This window comes from Euphorbia lathyris, chromosome 2 (genome assembly GCF_963576675.1).
Source record: "Euphorbia lathyris chromosome 2, ddEupLath1.1, whole genome shotgun sequence".
Classification (NCBI taxonomy): domain Eukaryota; kingdom Viridiplantae; phylum Streptophyta; class Magnoliopsida; order Malpighiales; family Euphorbiaceae; genus Euphorbia; species Euphorbia lathyris.
Genome location: NC_088911.1, coordinates 31,516,839 through 31,535,531, shown reverse-complemented (window position 1 = coordinate 31,535,531; position 18,693 = coordinate 31,516,839). Strand labels below are relative to the sequence as shown.

The 18,693-nt window shown below is 34.4% G+C and overlaps 1 protein-coding gene and 1 long non-coding RNA gene across 2 annotated transcripts; one reads left to right on the top strand and one right to left on the bottom strand.

Moving 5' to 3' along the window:
- Positions 1 to 3,384: 3,384 nt before the first annotated feature.
- LOC136217655 (ribosomal RNA small subunit methyltransferase) lies at positions 3,385 to 5,677 on the bottom strand. Its single transcript, XM_066004270.1, has 2 exons — positions 5,198 to 5,677; positions 3,385 to 4,315 (listed from the first exon to the last, which is right to left on the bottom strand). The coding sequence occupies exons 1-2, from the start codon at positions 5,510 to 5,512 to the stop codon at positions 3,572 to 3,574; spliced, it is 1,059 nt and encodes a 352-aa protein (XP_065860342.1). The 5' UTR covers positions 5,513 to 5,677; the 3' UTR covers positions 3,385 to 3,571.
- A 2,894-nt stretch (positions 5,678 to 8,571) lies between these two features.
- Positions 8,572 to 10,854, top strand: LOC136217656 (uncharacterized). Its single transcript, XR_010683521.1, has 3 exons — positions 8,572 to 8,828; positions 9,048 to 9,201; positions 10,137 to 10,854. It is a non-coding gene; the product is annotated as an uncharacterized lncRNA (long non-coding RNA).
- The last annotated feature ends 7,839 nt before the right edge of the window (positions 10,855 to 18,693 follow it).

Here is an 18,693-nt window from a genome sequence, read left to right as displayed (position 1 = left end):
CTTTTGCTTAATTGAACTTAAAACTGCTCATTAATGGCGATAAAATTTGATGCATTCATCTGTTAAAGAAGTTGAGACTTGAGCAATAACATATCTTGTTCATAAAATACATAGTTTGTCCAAACTAAAAGCACCTACAACAAATTTGGAATTGCAGCAGCTAAATAGCTGAACTATAATCACACATTGGAGTGGAGAAAAAACTACACTTAAAAAGCAAGAATTGATATGTAGCAATCCATGTATCATAAAGTACCTAAAGCTTCAGTTTCCTAGATCTGAGACACAGGAAACTCAAGTAAGTTTAGTTTTCTTGGATTTAACAATAGGATTCTCAGGAACTTCTTCGTCATCTTCGGAAGAGGGTTCGACGAGTTCATCAGGGACATCATTTGGAACATTATGTTTGGTGATGAACTCCTTCAGCACAGCCATACTTTTCTGTTTCATAGAGACCAATTCCTCGGAGATGGTACTGCCCTTGCTTGCTTCGAGGGAATACGTCTCTGACCCGAGTTTGATTGTGGCTTTAACACGGGACCCTTTTATAATTGCATCAGGAGCTTCAGCCTCCATCTCCACCAAGGAAAGCTGAACACTTGAAGCATTTCAAAGAGAAGTTGTTAATTAGTTTACCTTCCTTTCAAATGCATTCTTGTTCAGCCATGTAAATATCATGAAATTGTAATTTGCAACAGTGAGCAAATGAAATAACTGAGTCTTCTCTATGAAATGATAAAAAAACAAGATATTCACAAAGAACATGTGGAATAACACAAACTTATAAAAAAGGAAAGGAAACCTTATTTCTAAAACATAGTCTTCAAAACATTGCCGGAGAAGGAAATAGAAATGGAAAGAAAACTGAAAAACCCACATCAAAGCCGAATTGCTACTGACTAACTAAGAAGAGTTTCCGTGCAACATAGGTAATAAGTGAACTTAAAATTGAGAGAGGATACTTAAATGCCCCATTGTCTGTCTTTCAGTAAATAAACAGACAAACAATCTATCAAACATGAGATCCACATAAACTTGTGTATTTAACATAAATAAAGCTAAAAGGTTGTGGAGTTATGGTCATAATTACCTTCAAATCTAACGTACTACCATTAATCGAAGAGAAAAAGGGAAAGGAAAAGAATTGAAGTCGCAATTAACAAAGGGAAAATCTTAATATTAAGAGTAAAGAGAAACTGACCAAATACAGAGACGAACAAGGGCGCAGAGGACTAGGAGCAGCACAACGGCGACTCAGAAGAAGATGAATGATGGGTTTGTTTTTCCAAGTTATCTTATGATCCCGTATTTTTCTAAAATTAACAAAATTGCACTCTCAAAGTCAAAGAATTACTTTTTTTCCATCTAAGTTTCTACTTTTTTGTTTTTTGTTTTTTTCTTTTTTTTAATTCCATCATAAGTAGAGGTGTCAAAAGTACACACATGACACAATTTATTATTTGGGTTTAGCCGACTAGGTAATGTGTCATTTTTTGGTTGATATGAAACTGACATACAAATTTTTAGGTTGGGTTAGGGTTGATATACTAAAACGACACGAAATGATACAAATATTTAAAATTATTGTTATATTCTCTCATGTTTTTATATGTCACTTTATTAATAAATATAATAAAATTTTAATTATTACTTGCAAATATAATTTGAACTTCTTTAATTGTTATAAACACATTATGGGTCCGTTTGTTTTACCGATGTTTGTTGTTTGCTGCTTGCTGTTGCTAGTTGCTAGTTGCTGTTTGCTGTTACGGTTTGCTGTTGGAAAAAGCTGCTTTTCCAAAAAGCAGAGATAAAGACTGCTTTTAGGTGTAAAAAACAAACAGGAGGTCACTAACCAAACACTTAATACTGCTTTTCAAGTGTAAAAGGCAAACAAGAATGTCACTAACCAAACACCTAAAACTCTCAATTTCGAACTAAAAAGCCAAATATGAGCACGAAAAGGAGCACCCAAATATGGCATAAAGTATTTAAAAATAGTATATTGTCTTATATTTTCAGAAATTATCATTAATATATATGTATAACATAATTACGTGTAACCCGAAAACACGACATAAAATCGACATTAACCCGAACAAGTTAATACGATTGTGACACGAAAGTTTTTGGATTGAGTTTAGATTTACTCTTTTTAACACGAAGCCGAAATGACACAACACGAACACGACTCAATCACGATAATTGTCATGTCTAATCATGGCATCTCCTAGTAAAAAAGTTCTCCACCGAAGGTGTATAGAATTTTTGTTTTTTTATCATATTAAATCATAGTTTATCAAATTAGTTAGCAGTGAATATAAAATTTAGAATATTATTATTTTATTTATGTCTGAAATTATATGTTTTATAGTTCGAAATAAATTTTTTACAGTTTTTTATAAACACATTATACATATTAAAAAATTACTTTCAAACCGTTAAAATGCAAATTTTAAACGCAAATGAAATGGATAATGCTTTGTATTAAAAGATAATACTTTATTTATCAGAAAATTAATGTGAATAAAAAAAATGAGAAGATTAGTAAGTTGAAATAAAAAAAATTAGCAAACCAAGACACCAAGATCAAAATTACAAGAACATTCAACATGTATTTTTTTTTTCTATTGGAACAAAAGTCAATTCTGCTTCTAAAATTATTGAGAAAAAAATCAATTTTATCTCTTTCTTTTTTTTACAAAAATAGTCTATATTCTTATGAAATTCTCTTGCTCAATTTTATTATCTTTTGAGAGAAATTTCATCAGTATATACTTAAAAACACAGTAAAAGAAAGCTGTGATTACTTCCATAAACAGAAATCAACAGTCTCTTTATTTCTAAATTGCAAAATCAAATAAAATATGTTGTTAAATACGAAGAACTGCCATAAATAATGAAAAACCCCTACACTAGTAACATGTTTAATTATATACCTGCAATGCAACTTTATCATATATCTCCAATGCAACGGTGCAATGCAACTTTATCATATATCTGCAATGCAACGGTTCAGGTTATTGTATCATACTCTGTTATAATCGTATCCAATAGATAGAGTGTTCAGCAAGATGTCTCTATATATCGTGTTCTCGTGGCATAAGTCAACAGCCTGTGACATTTACTATTTACTTGCACAATTTTCTGTAACCAATAAATAGTGTTAAGCGGGATGTCTCTATATATCGTGTTCTCGTGGCATAAATCGACAGCCTGTGACATTTACTATTTACTTGCACAAATTTCTTATTATGCATCATCTGAAACAGAATTAACCTGTAATCTGAAACAATTGTATATTGGTTATAATCCTCCTATTCGTATAGGCTTTCTTTGTCTGAATTAAAATGAATCATATAAGTAACTGCGGCAGAAAAATGGTAATCACAATAATCAGGAGCATGTCTAAGATCTATTTCATCCCCAAAAACGTTCAAACACAATTATGTTATCATAAAATCACAACAACGCAGGTAAAACATAACTGCAAAAACTTGGTACACAACAAGCACCATAATAATTTTTTTTTTTAAATACTAATAAAGTGAACATCTATAAGACTCGACTATCAAGAGAAATGTATGCCAGCCATGTTGAACCGAGAAAGAAGGTATAAGAACTCCTCTTGCGACAGTTTAGAGGATCTCTTCTCACAAAAACTCCTTTCTTTTAAGACATCTAAAACTTTTTGTTTAAATTCGGATACCTCAGAATCTGCACCAACATCTTCCATATCCATTTCATCATCTGTTCTATCATCCAAATCCATGCTCTGGTCGTCTTTATCATCTCCCAATCCTGAAATGTCCATTTCATTATCAACGCCTGCTAAGGAACCTTTTTGAGAAGCCTGAAGCGCTTGCAGCATCTTGTAGTTCTTTTCCAGCATCGATAAGACATTTTTCATCCTGAAAATTGAGCCAAGAGTCTTGTTCTTTCGAATAAAACAAATTCGTATAAATCCATCCCATTCCTTAAGATTCACTTGCGGACGTGGTCTCCTGGGCTCGATTCGAACTACTGAGGAATCCACTTTAGGTGGAGGCCTGAAATTGTTTTTCCCAACTTTAAGAAGGTGGAAGACTCTGGCATAGAGCTGTGTATTCACAGATAGACGGCAATACAAGGTATCTCCCGGTTGAGCAACAAGCCTCATTGCGAATTCCTTCTGAAACATTATGATCGCACATCGAAATGCAGGTTGATGATTCAGTAATTTGAATGTGAGGGGGGAGGAAATTTGATATGGAATGTTTGCCACACAAATATCAAAGTAGGGAAGATCAGTCTTGAGCACATCCCCTTGAATCACCTGTCAAAGCAAACATTATACATACTAAATCAGCTTTACTTCCTTGTGCAAATATACAGATGCATCATCTGCACTATGACAGAAACATGAACTGATCAAACATTGGAAAAGCATCGCGAATCCCTTGATTATTCCGATTTTAATGAATTGAACCTCTAATCTTTTATTTCAATATATTAGGCCCCTAATCAATTTTTTTTTGTTACATTAAGCTGCTGCTTGCCAAATTAGATAGTTGTCAACATCTAATTCAATTAAAATAGCTTTACTCATTTCATTTGTGTATAAAATTCTACTTTTTATGGTTCAAAATAAGATTTTTACAATTTCTGTATAGCCACATCACGACTATAACAAAACTGACAACACTGAACTGTTAAAAATGCAAATTTCAAAGGCAGATGAAATGTTCTGTTAGCCAAAGTTTTTGTCTATAGGGCTTAATGACCAAAAATAGAACATCAAAAAAATGTTGAAATGAAATAATAGATATCAAGAGTTCAATCCACTAAAATCAAAATGATCATAGGCCTCGTATGCATTTTTCCATAATTATTTGCCATGGAGATATTTGCAATTAGAGTTCGTAACCTAGCCTCTTAAAAAACATTGAAAACAAACACATCACACACAGCACCATTATAAAGAAACATGAAAAAGAAATGCTTTTCTAATAATCACAGAGAAAATTGAATGTACGGAGGCTGAGTGAACGGTGAAACAAATTCTATATTGCATTGAAGACCAAAAAAGAAAAGAAACCATAATATGGAAACAACAAAAGACAAAGTGCATTGTTCACTTTCTGGACAAGTAATAAATACAAACAAAAATGGAGAAAAGTTAACCAGAAATATAAAGAACCCTAAAAGTAAATCAAACCTTTAACCGACTGGATAGAGGGGTGCCCTGAAAACGGCGCTGAAGCTCGAGAACCATGCGGGGGTCAAGCTCAACAGCAATAACCATTTTGCCAGCTTCTAGTAGCTTCTTGGTGAGATTTCCGGTACCGGGACCGATTTCGAGAATAACATCAGTGCTCTTGATTCCTGATTTCTGGACTATGGCGTCGACCAGCAAAGGATTCTTCAGAATGTGTTGCCCCTTCGATTTGTGAAAGGATACTCCTCCTTGGTAGTGGTTCGACGGTGCTCGCGCCGATTTTGGCTTCTCTTTCTTAAACTTGCCGCCAGCCATCGATTCTACATTCACGATAACAGCGCCGCACCCAAATAGAAACTATGCAATTCCTTTGCTTTTGAGGTTTATTTTTGTTCCAGTCCAGGAAAACTATGAGTAATGAGACGACTGCGTGTCTTCTCCGCGATGCAATTAGGTTGTACGACACCGTTTTGATAACAGTAGCCTCGAGGGTTTCAGTACAACCGACTTGTTTGGTTAAAGGATAACAAACAAATTTAGCAGTAACGTTTTAGGTAAAGTGCAAAGTGCATTACGGGTGCACATAACTGTTAACCAATCCATTTAATTCGGTTAATCATATTTTGGTTAATATAAATTCCGGTTGGTTAATCTATATTTTGGTCGGTTAATTATTAGTGATTTTTCGTAGCAAATATCACTTTACATCTATAATTATTCACTTTAAAATAAATATATAATTATTTAAATATTAAATAAAAATATGTAACTTCAAATTTAATTAACAAAATTACCAAAACAAATAAGTTTTAAGTTATTTTGATATTTTTAACTTAAATACAAATATATATATTTATAGATTGATAATTAAATTTCTACATATATTTATACTAGTTTTATGTGTATTAATACATAATCGGTTTACTTTTCGGTTTTGGTTAACCATCGGTTTTTAAAATAAGGGTAAATAATTTATTAGTCCCCTAGTTTCTACCTAACACACTGTTTATTCCCCTTATTTTGAAAAACACATCTTATGATCCCTATCTTTTGCTAATATTAACCTTGTAGTCCTTTTATCTATTTTTTTAGATTTTTAACCGAACATATCTTAGCTTTTAGGACAACTACGGTACAATACAAGTTTACTCTTAAAATAAAACCGTAAACTAGTACGATTAACCTATTTTTCGGTTTGGTTTCAGTTTCGGAAATCGGTTTTCCGGTTAGTTTTGTGCAGCCCTAAAGTGCATATCTAGCCTAAAACGTATTAAATGAGCCAAATTTAATTTTAATATTTAAAAAAAAAATCAATTTTCACCCTACATTATCAAAATTTTAAAAATGTTAGTTTGATTCTTATTTTTCTAGGTTAATCTCTATTCTCCTCTGAGAGATGGAATGTGCATTTCTCAAGACTGAATTTTAGGTTATAAGATTTAAGGGTCTAAAAAAACCCGTGTTAAGGTCATTGGCATACTCCTCCTTTGTGCGACTTTTGACGATCATGTCATCCATATAAACCTCCATGATGATTCAAAACCGTCATCCCGATGAATATAAAATTGTCATGAGACTCTCTAGCGTCTGATGCTCCTTTAGATGACGGTTGTCTTCTGTCATTTGAAATAACCTTAGATGACATCAGTCTATTGTTACGCTGTGATCTTACGTATATTCCGATGACGTTATTTATCATTCTTATCACCTATATGACCCTTGAATGACAGCCTACTAAACAAAAATATCAAAAAAAAAAAAATTATGGGAAATTGGCGTCTTTGTTATAGTTATGATAGTTTGCATATTGATTTCTGTCGTTGTAACGTGTTTTAGATAACATATATCTTAATCAATTATGTCAATGGATGTTTTTTCCAGATAACACTTTATTCATTATTTATCTTCCTATTGTTATTTATATGATATTTTTTAATTCAATGTGACTTGTTTTCTTCTGTGCTTGGTATTTCAATGAAATTTCTGGGTAATATTAAGATTGACTTAGAAGTCAATTCATGTTTTTACCTGAATAGTGAAATAGACATACTCAATGACCATCAAATTTTATATATCAAAGATTTGAAATTAATTACAGGCAAACTATTGATCATAATATGTATATATGAGTTTAACTCAATTTCTAAAACTAGTCAAAAATAAATAAATAAAGTAACATATTCGATGTGAATTACATAAGGTTAATCTTCATTCTCTAAAAAAGAAACCCCCAAATGTCTTGTTATCTGCACAGCAAAAAACAATCATTAATGTCGCAACCGGTATTTTTCCGGACGCGGACGTCGGGCGTTAAATATCGAGTTAATTAATTAGTTTTTTACGTTTTTAAACTATTTTTTAGAGTCGCCACCAATCAAAATTAAGGTGTGATTGGACACCGAAATTGGGTAAATTTTAATGGATAAGAAGGTATGCGAAATAGAGATTTTAAGTTCGTTTGTCGGTTACGTGTAGGGAAGAAAACTTCAAGTAATCACCCTACCCCGCTCAAAATTGGTACTAAAAGATGTGATTTTTATATTAAACTTACTTGATTTATCTGATTCATTTCTCTTTATTTTATATATTTTTTTATAATAAAGGCGTATAGGTTTGAACCATTTAATTTAACCGAATTGATATCCCTATGGCATAGGCGTATAAATTGGATCGTTTTATTTAAATTAATTTTATTTTGATCGATTCCATATCTCTATAACATAGACGCATGGGTTGAGCCGTTTTCTTTCGATTAATTTGATTTTGATCGCTTTCATGCCCCTATAACATAGACGTATGAATTGAGTCGTTTTCTTTCGATTAATTTGATTTTGACCGCTTTCATACCCCTATAGCATGGACGTATGAATTGAGTCGTTTCATTTCAATTAATTTGATATTGACCGCTTTCATACCCCTATAGCATAGACGTATGAATTGGTCCATTTTACTTAAATTAATTACATTTTTACCGATTCCATACCCCTATGACATAGACGTATGAAATGGACCGTTTCGTTTTAATTTATCTAGCCCGTCTTTATTATTTTATATAATATAAACATATAAATTAAATAGTTTACATTATTCCTTATATGTTTCTAAAATTTAAAACCTTTATTTGATTTGTTTTTTTAGCTTTTTTATCATTTGTATAGTTTTTATTTAACCATTAAATGAGCTATATTAGAAAGATTTCATTTTCTGCTGTAACCTTTATTAGTTTTCCCCAAACAAATTATTTAAAAAAAAAGGATGAAGTAATAAACTTAAACGAATTCGTGGACTTCTGTCAAAAAAAAAAAAAAAAAAAAACGAATTCGTGGACTAAGTTTAATTCAATCCAAAGCCCACCTGCCTAACCCCCAAATTATAACTCTGCTTCTTATTTTCCAGCCACTTTTCTTCTTCATCCAGGGCCGAAAAACCTAGAGCTCCTACCATGGCATCTGCTCTTTGGACGGCGACGGCGCGGATTAACAGTGGGTTCCTCTTGAACGGCGATGGTGATTCTAACGACGCCTACCCTTCCTAGTCGTCGCCGTTCTACTCTCTCTCGTTTAAACCGGTGCCTAGTACTCTCGCGATCTGAACATGCAGACTCCTCGAAAATCAACCGTGGTTCCTAGAGGTATAAGTTCCTATCTGTCCGATTTTTATATCCCTGTTCTTTATTTCCTCTTGTCTTTTCTGATTTCTCTTTTTTCTTTTTCTAAAATACGATTCAAGCTATGTTGTTTAAATTTTGTTATATTTTCAGATTCAGTTTTATTATTAGTGATTTTTCATTGTTAATTTCCATTTGTATTTTACCTGATTTTGTTTCTTTTAATCTTTTTGTTAATGTTAGAACTAATGGATCGTGGATTTGAAAAGAAAAAGCCAAAGGGGGTGGATTGGGGTTGCGATTGCGATTTTGAATGGGCTGGTACTGTTCTCTGGATAGCCTACCGATTTCTAGTGCTACCCTCAGTTTGGTGAAGTTCCGCTTGGTCTATTTTAAGGTATATAAAATTTGGGAAATTTAAGTCCTTGTTTTGTCTGTGAAAGCAAATTGACAGCAAGATGATGTTCAAATAGAACTTTGTGTTTACCATTGTGATAGTTTTAGGCTTGGAAATTTGACTGTGGAAGATTGCTTGCACACTTCTGTATGCTTTTGTGGAATGATATTATTGAAATGGAAGTTATTAATTAATATGCTAATTTTCTGTGGCTCGTATCTGACTTGAGTCTAAGTGTAAAATAGGTATTACATCAGTAGCTAAAAAGTTTTCATTTCATATTAGATAAGACATGAATCTGTAAAATGTATTGTTGGTGTTATGAATGCAAAGTTGAGGGTCTTTAAGTGAGGTGGAAGAATATAGCATATCCTTCCACCCGTTTAAAGACCTTCTGAGAAAAGTCAGTTTGTCCTTATAGCATAGGAACTCCACAAAAATTCTCATTAACGTGTTTCTTAACAATAATACAAGAGTATTTAAGGACCTTGTGAGAAAAGTCGGTTTGTCCCTATAGCATAGGCACTCCCCAAAAATTCTCATTTGACGACGACAATACAAATGATAGAAAAGTCGGTTTGTCCCTATAGCATAGGCACTCCCCAAAGCTCCTCTACCATGTGTTTTCTTAGTGATAGGTGATGAACTAATGTTACATAGACTTAGATTTGTATATAAAAGAAGAAATTTTACCTGAAGACAAGAGAACAAACGAAGTCTCTTCCTTGTTTCTTTTGTCTGTGACCCTTTTTTACTCAAGGACCACTTGTGTTCCCTTCTTTCTTCTTTCTATGTTTTTTCTGTTTGATGAATCCGGTTGGATTCCCTGCCTGGTTATTGTTGATATTGGTTTCTATTTGATAAATCTGGTTGAACTCTCTCCTTCGTTATTACTGGCCTTGCTTATTGACGTTGAAAATGCCTTTGTTTGACAGGGTTTTGAAGTTTACAGAAGTAACAACTTTGATGAAAGGAAATTTAAGAAGAGGGAAGAAGAAAGGTGTTCCAACTTCATGTATGACTGGGTAATCTTGTGTCTCTCCTCCTCAAAACCATAACATGGCCTGAAGAACAAAAGACCAAAACCTCCTCAAAACCATAACATGGCATGAAGAAGTCATAGATGAAGAATCAATCAATGATAGGAAAGCTGAAGGAAAAAGGAGATAGGACTGTTTTTTTTTCCGCTGGCTCATGTTTTCTATTTTTGAAGAAGTGAAGAGGGTGAAGAAAAGTAAGAGGGTCTACATCGGTGAAGTGTCCAAAAAAAATCCCCTATGCAGTTTAAGAAGAAGTGAAGAGGTAAAGATTCAGAAGTGAGAGGGATGTCTACATTGGAGAAGTGTCAAAACCAAAAAAATCCCCCTGTTGTCTGCTTTTTGGGCTCTCTAAATAGAGAGCCAACAGACCTGGTGGTAATTGCGGTGGCTCTCCAATAGAGAGCCAACAAAGCTACTACTTGGTGGCCAAGCAGTGCGATGTGGCCACTGCCTTGGCCACCATGAAATTGCTTCTTTATATTTTTTTTGTATTTTACATTATGTTTGTTGTATCCCTGTATTTTGGTCTTCGGTGGGCTTGCTGGAATTCCAAACCACCTGAACCTTTTGTATATCTTTAATTTATTAATAAAAAAAAATCATTTTTTGTTTTCGTTTTCTTGTCTAGTTTTTGTTTATCTTAATAACTTAAATTAAACTAATTAAATGCTTATCACAAACATTACTAATTAACAATGTTATTATTATTTGTAATTATTTGTTTAAATGTAAACATTAATTTGTACATTAATATCATTTCCTACATAACATTCTTTTAAATTAATAACTAATATCTAATCAATTGGTTGAATTTATGTTATAAATATCTAACTATTTTTACAAATTATACTAATATATTTTTTTCTTTTTCTGAAAACTGTAATTAAGAACAGTCTATAACAAAATATAAGTACTAAATATAGCAAAATATTGATATATCTAGTAAATATATGCAATGTCAATATTTATGAAATAAATTGGTTAAAATGGTAAAATTATTAAAAAATGAAAGTTTACCCCGGACAAAATGGGTATCTATAGTTGCCCCCCTTTGTATAGTTTTATGTAGATAAAAATATACAAAGTAGCCCTAGATATCCATTTTGTCTTCTTATTTAAAAAAGAATTCAGGGTACTTCGTGGGTATTGATTGAATGATTCTAAAGTATGGTTTGGATGACAGTGACGAGCATCCCCCTTTGTTTTGAATGGCTATGACGGACATCCTCCGTTTTTCTTTTTCTTTTTTGTTGAATGACTCTAACGGGCATCCTCCGTTGTTTTGAATGACTGTGACGGGCACTCTTCGTTGGTTTGAATGACTGTGACGGGCATCCTCCGTTGTTTTGAATGACTATGACGAGCATCCTCCATTTTTTGTTGAATGACTGTGATGGGCATCCTCCGTTGTTGTGAATGATTGTGACGGGCATCCTCCGTTTTTTCTTTTTTTTTTGTTGAATGACTGTGACGGGCATCCTCTGTTGGTTTGAATGACTGTGACGGGCATCCTCCGTTGTTTTGAATGACTGTGACGGGCATCCTCCGTTGTTGTGAATGACTGTGACGGGCATCCTCCGTTGTTTTGAATGACTATGACGGACATCCTCCATTTTTTGTTTTTTTTTGTTGAATGACAGTGACGGGCATCCTCCATTGTTTTGAATGACTGTGACGGGCATCCTCCGTTGGTTTGAATGACTGTGACGGACATCCTCCGTTGTTTTGAATGACTATGACGGGCATCCTCCGTTTTTTGTTTTTTTTTTGTTGAATGACAGTGACGGGCATCCTACGTTGTTTTGAATGACTGTGACGGGCATCCTCCGTTGTTTTGAATGACTATGACGGGCATCCTCTGTTGTTGTGAATGACTGTGACGGGCATCCTCCGTTTTTTTCTTTTTTTTTGTTGAATGACTGTGACGGGCATCCTCCGTTGTTTTGAATGACTATGACGGGCATCCTCCGTTGTTGTGAATGACTGTGACGGGCATCCTCCGTTTTTTTCTTTTTTTTTTGTTGAATGACTGTGACGGGTATCCTCCGTTGTTTTGAATGACTATGACGGACATCCTCCATTTTTTGTTTTTTTTTTGTTGAATGACAGTGACGGGCATCCTCCATTGTTTTGAATGACTGTGACGGGCATCCTCCGTTGGTTTGAATGACTGTGACGGACATCCTCCGTTGTTTTGAATGACTATGACGGGCATCCTCCGTTTTTTGTTTTTTTTATTGAATGACAGTGACGGACATCCTACGTTGTTTTGAATGACTATGACGGGCATCCTCCGTTGTTTTGAATGACTATGACGGGCATCCTCTGTTGTTGTGAATGACTGTGATGGGCATCCTCCGTTTTTTTCTTTTTTTTTGTTGAATGACTGTGACGGGCATCCTCCGTTGGTTTGAATGACTGTGACGGGCATCCTCCGTTGTTTTGAATGACTATGACGGGCATCCTCCGTTTTTTGTTTTTTTTTTGTTGAATGACAGTGACGGGCATCCTCCGTTGTTTTGAATGACTGTGACGAGCATCCTCCGTTGTTTTGAATGACTATGACGGGTATCCTCCGTTTTTTTTTCTTTTTTTTTGTTGAATGACTGTGATGGGCATCCTCCGTTTTGAATGACTGTGACGGGCATCCTCCGTTGTTTTGGATGCTGTGACGGGCATCCTCCGTTGTTTTTCTTTTTTTGTTGAATGACTGCGACGGGCATCCTCCGTTTTGAAAGCTGTGACGGGCATCCTCCGTTTTTTCTTTTTTTAGAAACGAGCTTTTATAGCGGCTCCCCGCAAGTGTTGATGAGATTTAACGGCTCCACGCGAGCTTTTAGAGCGGCTCTCCGCAAGTTAAGATGAGATTTAACGGCTCTCCGCGAGCTTTTAGAGCGGCTCCCCGCGAGCTTTTAGAGCGGCTCCCCGCAAGTTAAGATGAGATTTAACGGCTCCCCACGAGCTTTTATAGCGGCTCCCCGCAAGTTAAGATGAGATTTAACGGCTCCCCACGAGCTTTTAGAGCGGCTCCCCGCAAGCGTTGATAGATGTCTTTATAAAAGAAACATTCATTTCAAAGGAGATATGAATATGAGATTTCAACACAACAAAAAAAATCTTCGAAAGAATTGGTCATCAAATGAGAATGATCCTAAAGACCTGATATCATGGAATTCAAATGGGTAAACTCTATCATGAGTAAAAGTGAATTTTTGAGACTTGATCTCGAAGGATTGGAGAAACAAACAATTATGTTGAATAGAAACTAATCGTGAGATCAGATCTTAAATGATTAACACAAACAACAATGATTACTATCTTGAATAGAATTTGATCCCACAATACACATGATTTCAATAGATTTTTAGAATGAGAAACAAATTCCTATATTGAATAGGCTCCAACCCAAAAGATGCATGATCTTATCAAATATGACGTTTGAAAATAGTTTTCTACTTTGAATAAGAGTGAATCCCGAGACTTGGTCCTGAGGAATTCACAAAGGATAAATTTTACCTTGAATAGAAGTGAATCCTGATATTTGATCTTAATGAATTCAAACGAGGATATTTTAATAGGAGTGAATATCGAGACTTGATCTCGAGGAACTCAAAAAAGCATCTAAAATCTATATCTTGAATAGAGATGACTCGAAGAGCAACACAAATTTATACATTGGATAGAAATGAATCGTGAGATTTGACCTCATCAAATCCAAAAGAGGGTTTTTTATTATTATTGTTATCTTGAATAAAATGAATCGTGAGACTTGGTCTCAATGGACTCAAAAAGCAAGAAAAATCTATATATTAAATAAAAATGAATCGTGAGACTTGGTCTCAATGGACTCAAAAAGCAACAAAAATCTATATCTTGAGTAGAAATGAATCGTGAGACTTGATCTCAATGGACTCAAAAAGCAACAAAAATCTATATCTTGAGTAGAAATGACTCAAAAAGCAACAAAAATCTATATCTTGAATAGACATAACTCAAAGTGCAACAAAAATTTATATCATGAATAGAAATGCCCTATGAGGTCCGACCTCATCGGATCCAAAAGAAAAACAAGTTTCTGTTCTAAATATAAATAATGAAGATTAGCAGAAGGCCGGATTGATGCAACTTATCAATCCTTGTGGGAGCTCCCCTATGCGATGGCTTTAACACGCCCTCCCTCAACTAAGGAGAAATGCCCATACTATTGAACTATATCCCCCCTCTACGAGATTAACTCAACAGAGAAGAGAGGAGGGGCGCATATTTCTTATTTACAAAAATATAGAAAGCGATTAATTAACCTATGGATTTACCTCGCTTAACAACAAAAAATAAAGAAGAACTGGAACAAAGCCAGCAAGGGATTCACGATTAGCGGATTAGCTAAACTAAGCAAGCAAAAGGCATGAGCGGCAAGAATCAAGGGCATGCCCGACCCGAGCTCCTACTCCTAGGCCAGGGCAAGAGCAGAGGAGAAGAAGGAACATTAAAAAAAAGATTGAAAATACAATACATGGATTCTTGATTGAAGCGCTCGCCCTCTCCTTCGGACCCTGACTTTCCTAATTTCATAAACGAACTCAACTGTCTCGAGTGAAGGAACTAATGCCAGCTTCTTGTACTCTTCGTGATAGTTAGCCCGCCCCTCTGAGTTCGAGTTGATGAGTGAGCTCTAGTCCCTTTAAGAGATAGGGGTGATTCTTTTGACAGATAGATTATATCTTGGAAATTTTCTCTCCTTTCTTTTGTGAGCCGACGTTTTATGAAAATGTCACTAGAGGAATCTTCGAGAAGAATATACTTTTATGCAATTTGATGTTTTTTTTTCTTTTTTCGAAATATTCATAATGAGATAAAAAAAAGGGTTAATATTAAATTTATATTTACGTAATTATTCATTTGACTCATTCATATCAATAAAACCCAAGAAATATCTAGATTGTTTTCTCGGGATCTCAGCTTTATCTGGCCAAAATTCATGTGCTCGTGCCTCCACTTGTAGTAGACAATTGTTTCTTCGAATTCGATAAACATGCTTTCAATATGCAAAATTTTTTCTTGAAGAGGTTTAAGAAGATTTTTTTTCCAAAATTTCGTATGTGATCAATGACCTTGTCTGATAGTCGTGTTGAATCAGTAAAACTCATTTCCATAAAGAATAATCAGCTCTTCTAATCTTGAAATCCCTCAATCTCTGTGTTATTGAAGATTACAGTCCTTTATGATATGAAATTTTTCAAACTATTCTCATTCTTCACGTTCATCGAAAGGTAACTTGCCCCCGATTTTTCCTCTATTGGCTTCTTGACTCAAAAGGAGTGCAATTTTGCTAAAATGATCACCTACATTGCCCCCCAAAATATCCATCAGTTGTGCATGCTTAAGTTTCCGGAGAATTGTCCTTTTTCATAGCCCATTGGTAATTATGACGTGTATGAATGTATGAACCACAAAAATTTGAGCACTATCTCGATAACTCGCTGTTCAAAGCAAACATGAAACTAGAATTGGAAATATTCATTTCAAATGTTCTCAGAATCATAATTATTTAATGAATGCACAAGACCATTTTCAGGGCAAAGATTTGGTAAGGAATGGAGTAAAGTATAAGCACAAAAATTGTGTGTTGTTGAAAAATGAATGTCATGCCTCGGTGATGTGGGATTTTTCGTTGTGAGATGTGGCTCAAAAGGTCTTATCAAAAAGGGATTTTGACCATAAAGTTATTTGATTTTTTTTAATGATCATGAAACAAGGAAGATTTCATTGTTTCACACATTCTTACATGATGTCATTGTCCCAAATCTTGAATCTTCATTGGCTATATCACTTCGAGTGCCCCCACATTGTCGTCGAATAACCGATTTTTTCATCAGAATCAAATGTCGTCTTACTTTGATGCCCCCAAAGTGGAGTGTGCTCTAAATTTTGCCTAAATCGCCCTTTACGGGTTTTCGACTTAGCATGCCCTAATTTTTGCCTGAGTTGTCCTTTGTAATTTTCTCACTCAGCGGGCTTTTATCTTATTGCCATTTATTTTCTAGTTAGGCCGCCCTTGCGGCTTTCAACCTAACAGGCCAAATTTTTTCTTATTTTCACTTTCTTTCCAATCATTTTTTCCTTTTGTATGTCCTTTTTAAGACGGACTCATTCCATCGTCTAGCTTGATTTATCTTCTTTAGGTATGTTACTTGAATTTTTGCACATGTCATGAACAAATATATGCCACTGAAATCTCATCTGTAGTTGTTGATCTTGATAAACTCTCAATACTTATAGAGTAAACATTTTTCTTTGAATGATGAGAGTAGTCCTTATACCATTTGACGAAGGAACACCCTAACTCCTATCCTTGTTCGATGTGTCCATCTCGATCATAATTTCATCTTCCTCAATCAATGTTTACAAGTAAAGTTTTAAGTGCGAGGAGGTTTGATAGGGGTCAAAAACCCCTATCTTTGGGTACGGTTTTAGGACGGGTTTTAGCGTTATTTCATGAATAAGCGAGCAATTCTCGCATTTATATGCTTTTGTGTGAGTTAGTTAGAAATTGGAGATGTTCTATTTACTTTTCGTTGTTTAGGCTCGTTTTCTGGATATTTTAGGCAATTATGGCCAAATTGGCATGTACGTTAAATTTCCATTATCTTTTATAGCTAATTGATCCGCCAAAAGTCGCACCAAACGGAATGTTTACTCAAAATAAGCGATTGGTGGGTCAATTTGGCCTCAGGACTAATGTTATCTGGAGTTTTCGTGCATGTGCAGGCTAAAACAGGAACGAGTTCGGGTGAAAGTTGCATTTCAGGACATCCAGCAGTCGCACAAGGCGTTCTGGACAATCCCGCTCGTCGAAATGGCCTTTTTGGGGCCGGATCGGCGAGCTGGCACTGCCAGCCCGTCGAGCAGGCCTTTAAGGGGCCAGACACGATTTGTCACACCCAACCCAAAACGGCATCGAGTATGAACGGAAAATAGGATAACGAACTTCTAGCAGTCTAAAAGTCAAACTTATTTTCTAATAGATAAAAATATTATTTGGACAACCTAAAGTTTATTTAATTATTTGGCTTGGACTTGATAATTCTATCAAGCTTCCTACGTATCCCGAACGGCTTTTAATCTTTAAATCGGGAATCAAAGCCACGTAGTTCTACCTATTTTAGGTAGTTCTCTTAACTTATTAACTCGATTTAACTTATTGACATATTAATGATTTAACTGTATGCTTCACTTTATTACTACATAATTTTATATATATAACTCATTTTATCAAAACGAATCAAATCAAATAAACGTTTTATCAAAACGAATCAAATCGAATAACTAGCTCATGAACAAATAAACGTTTTATCAAACCATTTCGTAATCAAATAAACATTTTTATCAAACCAACTCATAGTCAAATAAATTTCTTTAACAAACCAATTTGTAAACCAACTCGTAATCAAGCAAACATAAAACATTGTATTTCAAATCATCAAGCATTGAAAACGTAATACAAAATTTGCGTGTCCATCCTCGAATTCCACCCGTGTAGCTTATCATAACATCAATCATATCAATAATCGAGATATCTCATTCATATCTCGCCTTGCCTAACGTTAGGACTACCAGCCGTGCACTCTGGCCATACCGCCCTTAGATATGGTCTTACAACTTACAACTCCTACCCCGGGCAATCCTAGATGGACAAAACCATTTTTGTCTATCGTTCAAAACATTAAAACATCAAAAATCATATCTGGATTTCGATCCATATCACAGTAATATCAACAGCAACCAAATCAGCTTTCTCAATCCAAAAATAGTTCGGATAAGATTGTCAAATTCATTTTCTAATTTTCAAAATATCACAATCATAAATAATTATTCTACAATCAAAATCAAAAGTATATAAACGATATATTTCAAACAATTTAATCAAAAGTATTCAAAATAACTCAAATATTATATAAATAATTTAAATTAAACATTTTATCAGACCATTTATATCAGACTATTTATGTTTGTTACCGAAATTGTAACGCGTAACGCTAACTTAGTATCATTATTTTCGACCGAATATACCGTTAGACTCATTCTGTTGTCATAAGTCTATCGTACTAATTTTTATCTTCGATTTGGTTGTAATTCTCTGAATCTACAAATATTCGAATTTTGACCATTTAAACTAACATCGTTAATTCCGACCGAATGTTCAGTTAGACTCGTTATATTAGGATAAATTACTTGGACTAATTTTATATTCAAATTTTGATACAAATTTTATATTCGACTCTTCTTGGTAAATATCAGTATTAGTTCCTTCTATTTCAACGTATTTTAATTCTAGCTATTAAAGTTGCTTAGAATATTTTATTGATAGAATTTAAAATAATCAAAATATTCTTATTGGATTAATTTCGGCTATCACCGGAATAGTATTGTGCAACTCAAACCGGTATAGTTA

Coding starts and splice junctions, on each gene's coding strand:
- LOC136217655 (XM_066004270.1), bottom strand. CDS start 5,512: ATGGCTGGCGGCAAGTTTAAGAAAGAGAAGCCAAAATCGGCGCGAGCA. Junction 4,316..5,197: donor CTCTATCCAGTCGGTTAAAG/GTTTGATTTACT, acceptor TTGCTTTGACAG/GTGATTCAAGGGGATGTGCT.